Raw genomic sequence first — 13,000 nt, 5'->3', positions numbered from 1 at the left:
TCCTGAGAAGTTGATAATTAAGTTCAAGATGTGGATAACATCCTTGCTATACGATCTTGGGTTTGATCATTCTCCTAAACAAGTCTCTCGGTTTCCAGCCTTGCTTCCTCGCACTAGCGATGGAAATGACCTGCGTCAATGGTACGTCCAAAGGCTCGTCGTCCTCCAACCGCGGACCCTTCTCGTCACCACCTGCGGAAGCGGTGTGCTGCATCCTCTGTTCGTTTAGCCCCTTCAATCTTTCCAGCTCCTCTATTTCCCCAATCTTCCAGCCCCGCAGAACCCATACAACAAGCCCGCCAGCAATATATGAAAGCGCACAGAAGATTTGTGCGTAGATATACACAAAATCCATTCCAGGGGCACGTCGGATTTCCAATGCGATAGGCTCTGCACAAGTCACAGGCAGTACCATTATCAACCAAGTCCACGATAGAGCACTACCGAGATCCGCAAGACCAACGACCTCAGCAGCCACAGCAGCAATCGTGGTCCAGAACGTGCCAGCGAGCGCACCGCCAACGATAGAGAAGAACAGCAAAAGTCCGAAGGAGGACGGCACGACTTCTGTGGGAATCCAAAATACCAAGCAAAAGACACCGCACAAAGCTGTCGAAATTGACGCAAGATTTATACGGCCCCATCTATCAGATGCGAGCCCGATACATGGGCGGCCCAGCATCTGGCCCAAGTTGAAAATGGCGCCCACAATTGAACCTTGTTGGGCTGATAGGCCGATTTGACGGGCATAAGCTGGCAGAGAGAACAAAACTGTAACGTAGCCAAACATAGAGAACCAGGACCATAGCTGTACTAGCCAGAACTCGGGCCGCTTGAGTAGATCCCAGTCGAAAGACTTGTTCTTAGCACCAACTTGTGCGTTGCGATCCTTGATGATGTTGCTGCAAATAAGATTGATCGTACAGGAGAGGATTCCAAGGATGCGAAACGCCCATGGTAGACCTAGCTTGTCGATCATAGCTTGTGTCGAGAGTGACCATATCAGCCCTCCACAGCCGCTTCCGGCGGCAGAGACCGCATTGGCGATAGAACGTCGCTTGGTGAACCATTGAGGAATGATACCAACACTTCCCACGAAGAGGAAGCCCATGCCCAGGCCGAAGCATATCCCTTGCGCAAGGACCAGCTGATACTTTTTGGTGGCAAACGAGGCGCCGATCAGAGACAATGTCTCCAAGAAGATACCGATGTGCAGAGTGACCTTGGTACCATAGGTTTTGGTAACCTTCGTGGCGACCGGGGCGACAAACATAGCTAGTGAGATCGACAGACCACCGATGAAGGCATATGCGAGGGCGGATGTATTTGGGAAATAGTCGTGAGATAGGTAATAGGCCAGGAAGACGGCATATGTGGAATTGATACCCTTCGTTGTGTCAGCTGTGAAGAACGGTATAGGATATTGGAGTTCCTTACCCATGTGCAAGCGTTGATCCAAAAGCTGCAAGCCACACAGACCCAGCCGAAGCCGCCGTCAGGGGGTACATCTAACGGCTTGGGCGATGAGCTTTCCACATCATCATCGGCGCTTGTTGAAGGGTGTGCCGTTGGAGTTTCATTTGAATTGACTTTGTTCGAGAGTGAATTGCGCATGGCACTTGCCTTCTTCACTGCCATGCTGTGTGCTGGTGCTGCATATGTCGGGTCACAGTAGATGACTGAAAGGTACTGTACTCCTGCGAGGTAGTTCGACACTCATAACATCTTTCGTGTTGTCTGCCTTCGTTGTTCGTTGTGGGGATTTTGAGACTTCCGGCACGCTAGATCGATCCTCAGTATACGTCTAGTATATTAGTAAGACCAGCTGCCGACATCAGCTTGACGCGGAACAAGATGTTGATGGATCAGTCATCAAGCGCAAGTGTAAATCCTGGGATCGTCTCTTGTTGGCTTCATTTTCGCTTCAAACGAGCAGCAAAAGAACGGGCGGTCACCCATGGTTAGTGGAGTATGTCAAGCATGAACCGAGGGCGTCGGGCATGTCCATTGTATCCTCCACAGTAAAGGATAGCTCGCGCACCCAATCAGGAAAATATGTGTCCTTGAAATTCTGGGGCAGGTTCTGTCCGTGTTTCAACAGAGGAAGTCGATGCGCGAAGACGTGCAATCCGCAAAAGTCGCCGTGCCAGAGCTCACCGAAGTTGTGTCCCCAATATGAGTACTGGCCGGATCATCGTACATTCGGGTGCAAGAAATTGGGCAATAAAACCCCAACAAATGTGGAGGCTTGCTGTGCCGCATTTCCGGGTCTATGGATGTCTGTGGACAGTTGCTTGATCGACAGAACGAGAAGTCGCGTTCCTGGACGCTGCTTCTATACAAGGCGCTGCCAATAATAACGCGCCATGAGTTGAACGTCCTAGATGCTCGAGAGAAGCACGCACATCCGTCTCAGAACGCCTGTGAAGAATGCCCAAGAGAGATGAATGTCTGTTCAAATTATACGCGCAAAGATAAGCGAGTGAACTTGACCCACTTTAATCCTCGTTGTCCTGTGCAACCAGCTGTCCACACGAAAAGTCTCGATGAAGCAAGGCATTATGGAAATGTACGAGCGCAGTCATACTGGCTTTGTGGCTGACTACATTCACTCTCAATGCCTTACCATCAGAGCGAACCGTATTGATGTTCTTACCATTCCTAGATCTAATGCCAGTCCGTGCCATGTTTACCGAAGACCTTGTTCAGCCGACATCGTAACAACCTCCAACCAGCTCAGATGACAATGTTACACAGCAAAAGCAGCAGTCTAGGAGGCAGAAAAGTTTCTCCACCACAGCCGACTTGTATGAGTCTTGATAAAAAAGGTATGAGCCTGACATGATTGAAGAGTCATGGCACCACGAAGTCCTCCTTGGGAGTCTGTATACTCACATTTGGCTTCAGCCTCTTACCTTGCCGATCTTCGAACCAATCGTCCATCTCGACCGAGCGGTTCACGTCCTCTTCCAGCCAGGCCACTTCCCGTACCTGCCCAAGATGGTCCACCACGACCCGAATCCTCTCTGTCACTTCATTCAGCTGTCGAACATCCAGAAGATAGAAGTGTGGGAACGAGGGAGAGGAAGCTAGCACACCGTGCTTCAATGCCCATGTCCAGCTCCTTCGGCTCCTTGAACAGCCAGAAAGGCACACCTTTGGTCAACTCAGCTAATTCGACAATGCTACATGCTCGTATCATGACAAAGTCTCCATCGGCGACAGTCTCGGAAGAGACCTATGAAGAGTCCGATGCGAGGAAAAAAGAGCGCATGGAAGCACATCAATTACGTCGCACCTTGGAGAAGATCGATCAGAAGGACGATGAGCAAAGAATACATAATGCTGCGAAGAGCGAAGCTGCGGATCTTGTATGGAAGCACCAGAACCCATCTCTTGCCGAGGTTGAGAAAACAGCTGCGTATAGGAACCCTGATCTGGATCAACTAAAGCAAGGTGAGTTCGCTCATGCTATGAAACCTACAAGGATGGTCGTGGCTGCCATGCCAGATTCCCGATCAGCCTCTGGAGGCCCGATGGCACCGACAAACAGCCAGAGGCAACGGCTCCCCTGGTTAAGAGGAGGACAAAAGACCGAGACACCTACATCCTTGCCGCAGATGAATAGGGCCGGTCCTGCCCGCGAAACAATTCTGCAAAGGGGTATGCGGAAGGTCAGTGGTAAACGCCAGGTCAGTAGCGGTTCAAGCAAAGGAGTGTTCAGAAATCCAGAAGACGAGATCTACGAAGAGCCCGAAGAGTCAAAACCAGTAGTCGAACCGCCTCTCAAGCAAGAGCTTCCTTTACGGTCTTGTCAGACCAACTCGATACCTCGAGGGACCAGGCCTCTGCCCGAGAAGTCTTTTACCGACCCCCTCCTGAGCAGCGCAAGACTTAACAGAACCGAAATGCACAAGAGTGACCCAAGTCAAACACAAAACGCAGGATATATCTTTACCCGTGCTCTTCCTAAAACACCCATCAAGGAGCCAGAGGTCGAACTCGACGACAGTCCGAGATACAAGGACGGAATAGAAATCCGAAGTGACGATATCAGAGCTGCAACGAGTATGAGGAAGAGTGATCGAAGCCCAAATCTGCCTACACCTACTGCTGTAAGTGATAGGTTAGGTCGACCTATTGTCAGCTTTGATCCAAAGTGGAAACCAGGATCGGATTCTCCACGGAACAGCCAGGACACGGAAAGACCACGAGCACGCAAAGAGGATGGCAGTAGGTCGTATCCTATACAGCCTGAACCCGACGTCCCTGAGATCACGATCATGGAAGATCCAAGAAGTCCAGCACTTCAGCGCGAGACCGGAGCTGTTCCTGCTGTATGTGTGCAACCTCCACCTCTAATAGTCGAGCCATCAGTTGACGTCCCAGACACCACAGCGCAGAGGCCGGCACAAATGTCTATACCTCAGATCAATCTACCGGAAGAAGATTCGCCTCAGTCGTCAATTCCTGCGATCACTATTGAGCCAGAAATATTACCAAGTCGACCTCTACCTACAATCAATATACCAAACAGCAGCAGCTCCAGCAGACCTCTTCCACCTATGCATACACAATCTTCACCCTCTAAGCTACCAGCTTCGAGGCCAACAAAGTCCGAGGCGGCCTCACGCGTTCCCTGGCTCTCCAGAACACCAACATCTGTCACAGGCTTAGGTGTAACATGTACTGCTTGCTCTCTCCCAATATCTGGTCGCATTGTGACTGCCTCGGGATCTGTTGCTAAAGACCAAAGAGCACGATTCCATCCCGAATGCTTCACGTGTTATCACTGTTCTACAGGCTTGGAGTGTGTTTCGTTCTATCCCGAACCAGAAAATGCTCGTTTCGAGCGATATCAAGCTGCCTTTCCCCAACTCGACCCGGCCGATAAGGAGATCCAGGTACATGTCAAAGGCAACGAAGACCTACGCTTCTTCTGTCACCTTGACTACCACGAACTCTTCTCCCCACGATGTCACAACTGCAAAACCCCTATCGAAGGCGCTGTGGTTCTAGCTCTAGGACGACACTACCATCAGGACCATTTCTTCTGCGCAGAGTGCGGTGACCCCTTCACCTCAGAGAGTCCCTTTGTTGAGCACAACAATTATCCTTACTGCGTGTCGTGTCACACGAAGCGAACATCGTCAAGGTGTAGATCATGCCGGCAACCTATTCTGAATGAGATGACCATAGAGGCATTGGGCGGTAAGTGGCACGATGCCTGCTTCGTGTGCTGCGATTGCGGAGGCGACTTCGGTGATGAAGGCCGCTTCTTTGTCAGAGAGTTCGAGGTTGAGCTGACTGAGAAGGAGAAGAGGAAGGGTTTCGGACCGAAGATAGAAGAGAGAGCTGCTTGTCAGGCGTGTGAGGAGAGGCGTGTAAAGAACGTCAATATCTTCCTGTAGGGTCACTGACATGTACTATCATCTGCTCGGCGGTCTGAGTTGAAGGAATCAATTTTGCTGGCGTTAAATTTATTGATGTGGCACTTGTATCAAGAATTTTCGAAGAGCTTGTAGTATGACCAGGGCATACCAGTAAGCTCCGTCATTCGAACTCGCATTCAGACTTCCTCCTGTTACCATGTCTGATATGATAACTGGCTCTCGCCTTGTAGAGCTTGTCTTCAAATGTTGGCGCCATGTCAAAACAATGTTTTAACGTCGGCAAGGTGCCCGCAGGTGACAGTAGCATTCTTTGTAGCAACAGAGTGCTGGTGGACAAAACGCATCTATCACTCCGCTGAAGCAGTATTACCACGAAGCTTGTAGAAAGTTCTGTTGTTTGCTTCTTTTCAATACTGATTTTGCTGTCGGGTTGTTGTTCCAAGTTGATCAAGACTTACCACGACATTTGGCTCGACCATGGGGCATGTAGTTCCGGGTCCGCGCAAGATCCATAGCATATCCTCTGCTGAAATTCCAAGCATTGTCGAAAATGGCAAGCCTTCAGTTATCGCTGGTGTCGAGGTTTTGACCTCCTTCAACTGGTTGAACGCAGAAAGTCCTACCATCCTGATACCAGGTAAGTTGTTCGGGCTGAAACGCAACCATTGAAATAGAACTGAACAATCCTTGCAGGTTGTCCACCAAAGTATACAGAACCGAGCCGGGACACGAAACTGAGGAGAGACGAAGGAAGCAAGGTCAACGACGCAAGTTCCGAGCACTATTCTGCCTACCCGCCAGAGCCAGCAGTTCGAGCACTGCTCCATACAAGACCATCGTATTCAGACGTTGAAGTCGACGTCTTTGGCTGTGGTAATACCTTTACTAGCCTCCTCTATTTCGTCAGTGATATCGAGCGAGACTTTAGGTTCTCTGTCCAACGTATTGGAAAGACTCTGTTCCTTGTTCGTCAGACTTTTGTAACAGATATCGACTTCGGTGTCTCAAGAGGCTACAACCGAGCTTTTGCGAAGGCTTATACCATCTGGGAAGGCGACGCCAAGAATTCGAACTCACATCAGCGTGTTCTTAGATATGATCTTGCTGGCTTCAAATGTGTTGTGAGGGGAGAATGTGACGCATACTTGCCAGACAAGCTGCATGAATTCCAGAGTCGACAACCCGCATGTGAAGCGAGTGAAAAGCATGAGGAAAAAACAGAAGCAGGCTGCTCAAGTACAGCTGCGCAAGAAAAGGTGCCCACCTCAACAGCTTCACTTACGCTTTTGAGCGGAGGATGCGATATTCCACACGATGCCTTGGTTAGCATCGAAACTCGCGCATCCTATAACCAACGCGATCCGGCTCGAGGATATCAGCTCCCACGATTGTGGCTCAGACGAACTCCTAACCTGATGACTGCCATTCATGTATTTGGTACATTCGAGAAGCACAATCGTTCCATCAGAAACGTCAAAGCTGGGGTCAAGGCATGGGAGACAGAGAACACAGAGACAATAAGCAAGCTGCGGAATATCCTTCAGAAGCTGGTCGAAATCTCAAGCATAGACGATCAGGATAGGATTGAGGTACGTCGACGCAGTAGCGGTCCTCTGGAGATCTGGAGTGCGAGGCCTGGATGGTCTGCATTACCAGAAGAGCTGCGAGCTCGTTGGACAGATGCCATGAGTGAGGATACTGTTCGACCTAGCATGAACGACGGTGCAATGTGAGTGTGCAGATGTACCTGCAGGGTGGTTTGATGGTTGTTGAATTCAGATGACGAGTCAGAAGTGAAATTGATCAAGCAAGGCATGTTGTAATACGTGGCAGGAGGAGAGACGAAGGTGACAACTGTGTGCCAGAGTTTCGATCGAGGTTGTAAGAAGAACTTAGGAAGGCACGACTCTGTGAGAACACCTCCGGCATTTTCGGATGGTTAGTACACAAGTAGAACATGAATTCGCCTGTAACATCGGTCAAGCAGGTGGAATCCTCACTCATGTTTTCCAAGCTAGCTCATCCGCTGGTGTCGGCTTCAAGCACCACTTGGACTGATGAGATTGTGAGAGATTTAGTGGTTTTTAAGCCGAGAGCTTTGAGTGAAAGCCAATAAGCCTATCCCGCAAGATGGATCGCCGTGATTGGGCCGTCGCTTTCAGTCACGAGCGGATTGGCCATTTAATGTGCAAGGAGGATGCCGATCGACGCGGCAAGTACGACCTGCGACACCCTAGACGCATGAGCGCAGCTACAAAACTACCAATATCCATTCCATTTCATTTCCCCTCCTTCACTTCCGTATCACATCTGCAGCTTATCAGTCGCGTCTGCAGTCTGTCGGTCACGAACACTATAATCCACTGCATTATCCAAACTTCACCTCTTCCAAAATCGCCAATATGCAGCTCACAACCTTCTCGGTCTTCATCGCCGCCATGGCTTTGATCGCACCATCTCTCGCACAAGAAGTCACCTCTACAAGCGCAACAGAAACCTCGATGTGCAACTACCCAGGTTGCGGCACTGCTCAGAGAGCTACCGAAACTACGACCACAGAAACGGGCACCAATCTGTGCAACTCTCCCGGCTGCGGTACCGCTCAAAGAGCCACTGAAACTTCAACAACCTCGACTGGCACTCAGCCATGCAACACCCCTGGCTGCGGTACTGCTCAGGCAGCTGCCTTCGCTCCTGCTACAGCTGTGCCCATCGCGCAAGCTGCCTTTATCGGATTTGGTGCTATCGGCGCTGCTGCTTTCTTATAGATGGATGAGTGAGAACATACGATAGGAGGCAGGAGGTCGTGGTGCGGTTTACCAATACAAAATCAATATCAGGTGGAAGAAGGGACATTGTCGGTCGTTGTTACCAACCAGGCGGACGATAAGGCTTGCGTACGGAATGGTTCGGAGGCTCTCGTGGCACGATAAGGATACAAAACACATGAGTCGAGCTTGTGGTGAGAAGAAGCGCAAAGTTTTGTATCTTGCAAACAACCGGTTCAAGCATGGAGTTAGATATCACATTGCAATGGTCAGCCATAAGGTTTTGTTTCCGGTCCCTCTTCTCTACTGTGATTATACTGCTTGTACTAACCGGAAATCAGTCCATATCGGGCAAGCCAACAGCTGCAGGTAAGGCATTAGCAACAATGAAAAATACACTGTGAGGACTGGACGTTTCAGATGCATATCGTTCTATGTCCGTTCATGTTTAGAGCGATACCGAAAGCGAATTGTTGGACAACAGGACCGACGAAATGATGCAGAGTAGAGCGTGAATACAAACATTTCTCTTGTAGTGGCAAGCCCGACCACCATATTCTGTTGATTGCAGGCGAACATTCTGGTAAGGCGCGAGAAACCGAACACAGAGTGGCATGAATAGATTAGTACCTGGGAAACTGATTAATATCTCGACCTTTGGCAGTTTGCGGGAAGAAATTGTGCTAGGTCATCTGATAGAAAGTACTCAGTGAGTACTGACCGTACGCAGTTAGGATTTGCTAAGTCGTCCATTGCCATCTATCCAAGCCATTTCATCCACGCCAGAACCATAAAAATGCTTGAATGCGCTTCGCTATGCAGTTTCTTTATCATTCAAATGCAAGACCTATTCGTTCTATCCTTGAGCCCTCCTCACATCACAAGGCTTCATCCTCCGCCGAGTTCGAGATACTCAAGTAGGCTGTCCAAGCAATACCAATCGTGCTCACAAAAGGAATTTGGAATCGAAGTGGCACGACTCGAAAGTTCAGGAGTTGTACAGCGGGCCAAATCAGCCAGTTCGCCTTTAGTGTAGGAATGTAAATGTCCTGAAACTTCTTGATAACTTGTCTCTTTCCACCTCCTTCTGCAACTGTCATGAAGGTAAAGAAGCAACATAATCCGGCGGGTGCAAAGATGAACTGGTCGCATGCCACACGCTTCAGGACAGGGATTGTGGTAGAAGTTGCGGTCATAGGGAAGAAACGTGTAAGGAGGCCGAACCACTGGAACTGTACGGGTGTCATGATGAAGCCGTAGGACATGAAGCGTATCGTGCGCTCGAAATCGAAGGGTTGTGGTCCGGATGACGCTGGGTGTAGGTCTGGCGACAAGCGAGCAGGTTTCTCGTTAACGTCGCCGAGTTCTATGCCGTCTGAGATCAAGGATGGACGATTATGTGTCGGTAACATCGCTGCGCGAGTCCTGTAGGATGTTATCAATTGTGCGCTTGTATCTGCTATGCCTCCCAAGATCTGTCTGTTGTCAGTCGGTGTCATGCAATCATATGGCTATGCTTCGAACGTACGGCGTTGGTGACCATCGTGGTAAGGAGTGGTCGCTTGTCATAGTAGCTGTTGAATTTGGCTATGAGACGTCCGACCAGAACCATTTCGATAAGGAATACTATTGTATGTAATAATGGCTGCAACGCAGTAAGTAGGAAGGCCTCAGACTGGGGGAATCTAGACAAACAAGACGCCCATAAATCCACGTTTGGTTCGCTTTCTGTAACAGGCCTCGCCGACGTCCTTCAAGCATGTCGCAGGGAGGATACGAGACGGCAGTAGTAAGGTGCGCAATAAAATGAGGTCGATTACGGCTGATTGATGTCGTCAAGGGTCTCGACTAGTGACGCCAAAGGGGCTTCGGGCAGATAGGCTGGCGCGGAGGTGGAGCGACGGCAATATCTAAACTCGCCCTGAGGTTAAGTGTGCTCGCACGGTCGTGTATGGCTGTCACGGTGTACCAAGAAGTGGATTTGAGGCTCTGATAATGTCTGCAACGTAGTACAAGCTGTTGTTGATCCACATGATCATCGAGTTCAGGCTGGCTCTGGTTCGTTGTCCTCCAGCCATTCAGAATGCGGCATTGCGAAAGTCAATCTAGCCACAAGTTCGGTGGATAAGGCCTTGAATCCCGCCTAGAAAGCTGGCGGCGTCGCAGGCCTAAGCGAGGAGTTTTGGGGCACGAGCTTCTTGCTCACCGCCGAGTACTATCAAAGTCCCTTCTCAGGTTTATTCAATTTGAACTTCTCAATTTGGACTGCCATCACAGAACGATGTCGGCAGCTCTTAAAGTCTCGAAAGTTGATTTGTCCTACGAGATTGCATGGACATGACACCAATTCATGCACAGTCGGCGACCCTCTACCGCGAATTTCGTGCACAGGATACAGTACAGGATACAGCTCGAATCTTTTCCGTGCCATATGATCCAAACGATCAATGCACTATCCGAAGCATGGCTGTATCCGAATCGCAGCTCCTGATGGTCACGTCTGCGAAAATGTACTGCGAGCACTGAAAGTCACGTTTTCAGCCTGAGCCTACTCAACCCGAAGATGCAAATTGACGTACTTCAGTCGCAGCTGCTGCAAACCCCACCAAAGCCATAACTGCCCGTACCAAATTCTTATGAGCCTGATCAAGCCCTCTTCCCTCCACTTACACAAGTTTTAAATACCTACAATCTCTGTTTGGACACGTGAAGTTCGCTACACAAACATGTCTTTGTCTAACAAGCTCTCTATAGAGGACGTTGACCTCAAGGACAAACGAGTACTTATCAGAGTATGAAACCTCGAGCAACCACTTTGACAGCTCACTAACCAGACAGGTCGACTTCAATGTACCCCTAGACTCAGATAAGAACGTAACAAACCCTCAACGAATCGAGGGTGCTCTGCCTACCATCAAATATGCAATCGACAATGGTGCAAAAGCAGTTATCCTCATGTCCCACCTAGGCCGACCTGACGGCAAGCGTAATGCGAAATACAGTCTCAAGCCAGTGGTATCAGTCTTGGAAGAGAAACTAGGAAAGAAAGTGACCTTCACAGATGACTGCGTTGGACCAGACGTGGAAAAGGTCGTCAGTGAAGCTAGTGGTGGTCAGGTCATCCTCCTTGAGAACCTGCGATTCCACGTCGAAGAAGAGGGCAGTAGCAAGGACGCAGATGGCAAGAAGGTTAAGGCCGACAAGGCTGATGTCGAGAAATTCCGAAAGGGCCTGACTGCTCTTGGGGATGTCTACATCAACGATGCTTTTGGCACCGCTCATCGTGCTCACAGCTCCATGGTCGGTGTTGACTTACCACAAAAGGCTTCTGGCTACCTCATGAAGAAAGAGCTTGACTACTTCGCCCAAGCGCTGGAAAATCCCAAGCGACCATTCCTGGCTATACTTGGTGGTGCCAAGGTCTCGGACAAGATTCAGCTCATTGACAATCTGCTGGACAAGGTCAATACGTTGATCATCTGCGGTGGTATGGCTTTTACCTTTAAGAAGACCCTGGAGAACGTCAAGATTGGCAACAGTCTGTTTGACCAAGCCGGAAGCGAGAAGTGCGCTGAACTCGTCGAAAAGGCAAAGAAGAACAACGTGAAAATTGTATTGCCTGTAGACTATATCACAGCCGACAAGTTCGACAAGGACGCACAAACCGGCAAGGCCACTGACAGTGAGGGTGTCCCTGATGGCTGGATGGGTCTCGATTGTGGTGAAGAGAGCATTAAACTGTTCAAACAGGCTATCGATGAATCAGCTACCGTCTTGTGGAATGGCCCACCAGGCGTGTTCGAATTCGACAAGTTCGCCAATGGCACAAAAGCTACGATGGACGCCGCTGTGCAGGCTGCAAGCAACGGTAAGATTGTGATCATTGGCGGTGGTGACACAGCTACTGTTGCTGCCAAGTATGGTGTTGAGGAGAAGCTCAGCCATGTTTCTACTGGTGGCGGCGCCAGTCTGGAACTGCTCGAGGGCAAAGAGCTTCCAGGAGTCTCAGCACTTTCCAGTAAGTAATCAAGGAGGTCTTGTGCGGCTAGAGGAATTGATTAAGCAAGCAACCAGCAAATCGAAGTTGTAGTTCCAGTCGATGGTCCATTGTTAGAAAATGCATATCTTTTGAATTGCTCCTCTCTGATAACCTGCTGCGCGCTGCACTTCGCAATGAAATCTTCCGTCAACACTAGTCATGCTTCTAGAACGTAGAAATCCAAGAGTTTCACTTGTTTCCCTCACTTGTCTTCTTGAGCTCTTCCCTGCCCAACGGTCAATAAAACAGTGCTGAAATATAGTAGATGTCTCGTACCTTAATGCTTTGCTGAAATCATCGTTCTCGTCGTCATCGTCCCAGCTCTCCTCCCAGAGATGTGTCGTTCCGCTAGGCATTGCGGCGTCTTCTTGTTCCCAATCTGCAATAGAACAGTGTCAGTCCCTGCGCCCCTTCTGCTAACTATGTTTGTTTCCGTGCATACCGTCTACAGGAAAATCCTCAAACTCATCGTCATCTTCAAGCAGGGCTGGCGCTTTTTCTACAGGTTTCGACGCGGCTGCTGGATCTGGCTCGTTCGCTTTCTTGTCCTGTAGTTTCTCTGTCGGCACTGAAGAGCCACCTGAGGCCATATTGCTGGTTGGGGATATCGGTAGTTCGCGCAGGTGTTGTACTCGTTTCTTGACCTTTCACGTTATTGTACGCGCAGTCTGGTAGTGCGCCGATTTGCCTTTTGCAATCAGAGTCCCGTGTGGAGTGTGTATTGATGGATGTACAACAATTCGGTCAGGCTACGGGCGACCACGTCTACAAACATCGCCTACGAGCTAGCGGGGTCGTCC

General features: G+C 49.8%; 7 protein-coding genes across 7 annotated transcripts; 4 read left to right on the top strand and 3 right to left on the bottom strand.

The window, feature by feature from the left end:
* Positions 1-46: 46 nt before the first annotated feature.
* Positions 47-1,638, bottom strand: LTR64_006063 (uncharacterized protein; the record flags this gene model as incomplete). The annotated part of the gene is made up of 2 exons (XM_064900398.1): positions 47-1,387; positions 1,438-1,638. 2 exons carry the CDS (start codon positions 1,636-1,638, stop codon positions 47-49), a joined length of 1,542 nt encoding a protein of 513 aa, XP_064753710.1.
* A 1,475-nt stretch (positions 1,639-3,113) lies between these two features.
* Positions 3,114-5,411, top strand: LTR64_006062 (uncharacterized protein; the record flags this gene model as incomplete). Its single annotated transcript, XM_064900397.1, has 2 exons — positions 3,114-4,677; positions 4,804-5,411. 2 exons carry the CDS (start codon positions 3,114-3,116, stop codon positions 5,409-5,411), a joined length of 2,172 nt encoding a protein of 723 aa, XP_064753709.1.
* Positions 5,412-5,870: 459 nt separating this feature from the next.
* On the top strand, positions 5,871-7,126 carry LTR64_006061 (uncharacterized protein; the record flags this gene model as incomplete). The annotated part of the gene is made up of 2 exons (XM_064900396.1): positions 5,871-6,030; positions 6,087-7,126. The coding sequence occupies 2 exons, from the start codon at positions 5,871-5,873 to the stop codon at positions 7,124-7,126; spliced, it is 1,200 nt and encodes a 399-aa protein (XP_064753708.1).
* A 669-nt stretch (positions 7,127-7,795) lies between these two features.
* LTR64_006060 (uncharacterized protein) lies at positions 7,796-8,161 on the top strand (the record flags this gene model as incomplete). The annotated part of the gene is made up of 1 exon (XM_064900395.1): positions 7,796-8,161. The coding sequence occupies one exon, from the start codon at positions 7,796-7,798 to the stop codon at positions 8,159-8,161; it is 366 nt and encodes a 121-aa protein (XP_064753707.1).
* An 878-nt stretch (positions 8,162-9,039) lies between these two features.
* On the bottom strand, positions 9,040-9,773 carry LTR64_006059 (uncharacterized protein; the record flags this gene model as incomplete). Its single annotated transcript, XM_064900394.1, has 2 exons — positions 9,040-9,636; positions 9,690-9,773. The coding sequence occupies 2 exons, from the start codon at positions 9,771-9,773 to the stop codon at positions 9,040-9,042; spliced, it is 681 nt and encodes a 226-aa protein (XP_064753706.1).
* Positions 9,774-10,887: 1,114 nt separating this feature from the next.
* Positions 10,888-12,187, top strand: PGK1 (phosphoglycerate kinase; the record flags this gene model as incomplete). Its single annotated transcript, XM_064900393.1, has 2 exons — positions 10,888-10,953; positions 11,000-12,187. 2 exons carry the CDS (start codon positions 10,888-10,890, stop codon positions 12,185-12,187), a joined length of 1,254 nt encoding a protein of 417 aa, XP_064753705.1.
* Positions 12,188-12,389: 202 nt separating this feature from the next.
* Positions 12,390-12,790, bottom strand: SEM1 (26S proteasome complex subunit; the record flags this gene model as incomplete). Its single annotated transcript, XM_064900392.1, has 3 exons — positions 12,390-12,426; positions 12,477-12,579; positions 12,643-12,790. The coding sequence occupies 3 exons, from the start codon at positions 12,788-12,790 to the stop codon at positions 12,390-12,392; spliced, it is 288 nt and encodes a 95-aa protein (XP_064753704.1).
* Positions 12,791-13,000: the final 210 nt, after the last annotated feature.

This window comes from Lithohypha guttulata (genome assembly GCF_036872675.1).
Source record: "Lithohypha guttulata strain CCFEE 5908 chromosome Unknown scaffold_4, whole genome shotgun sequence".
Lineage (NCBI taxonomy): Eukaryota > Fungi > Ascomycota > Eurotiomycetes > Chaetothyriales > Trichomeriaceae > Lithohypha > Lithohypha guttulata.
Note: the sequence above shows the minus strand (reverse complement) of the source record. Positions and strands in the feature narration are given on the sequence as shown.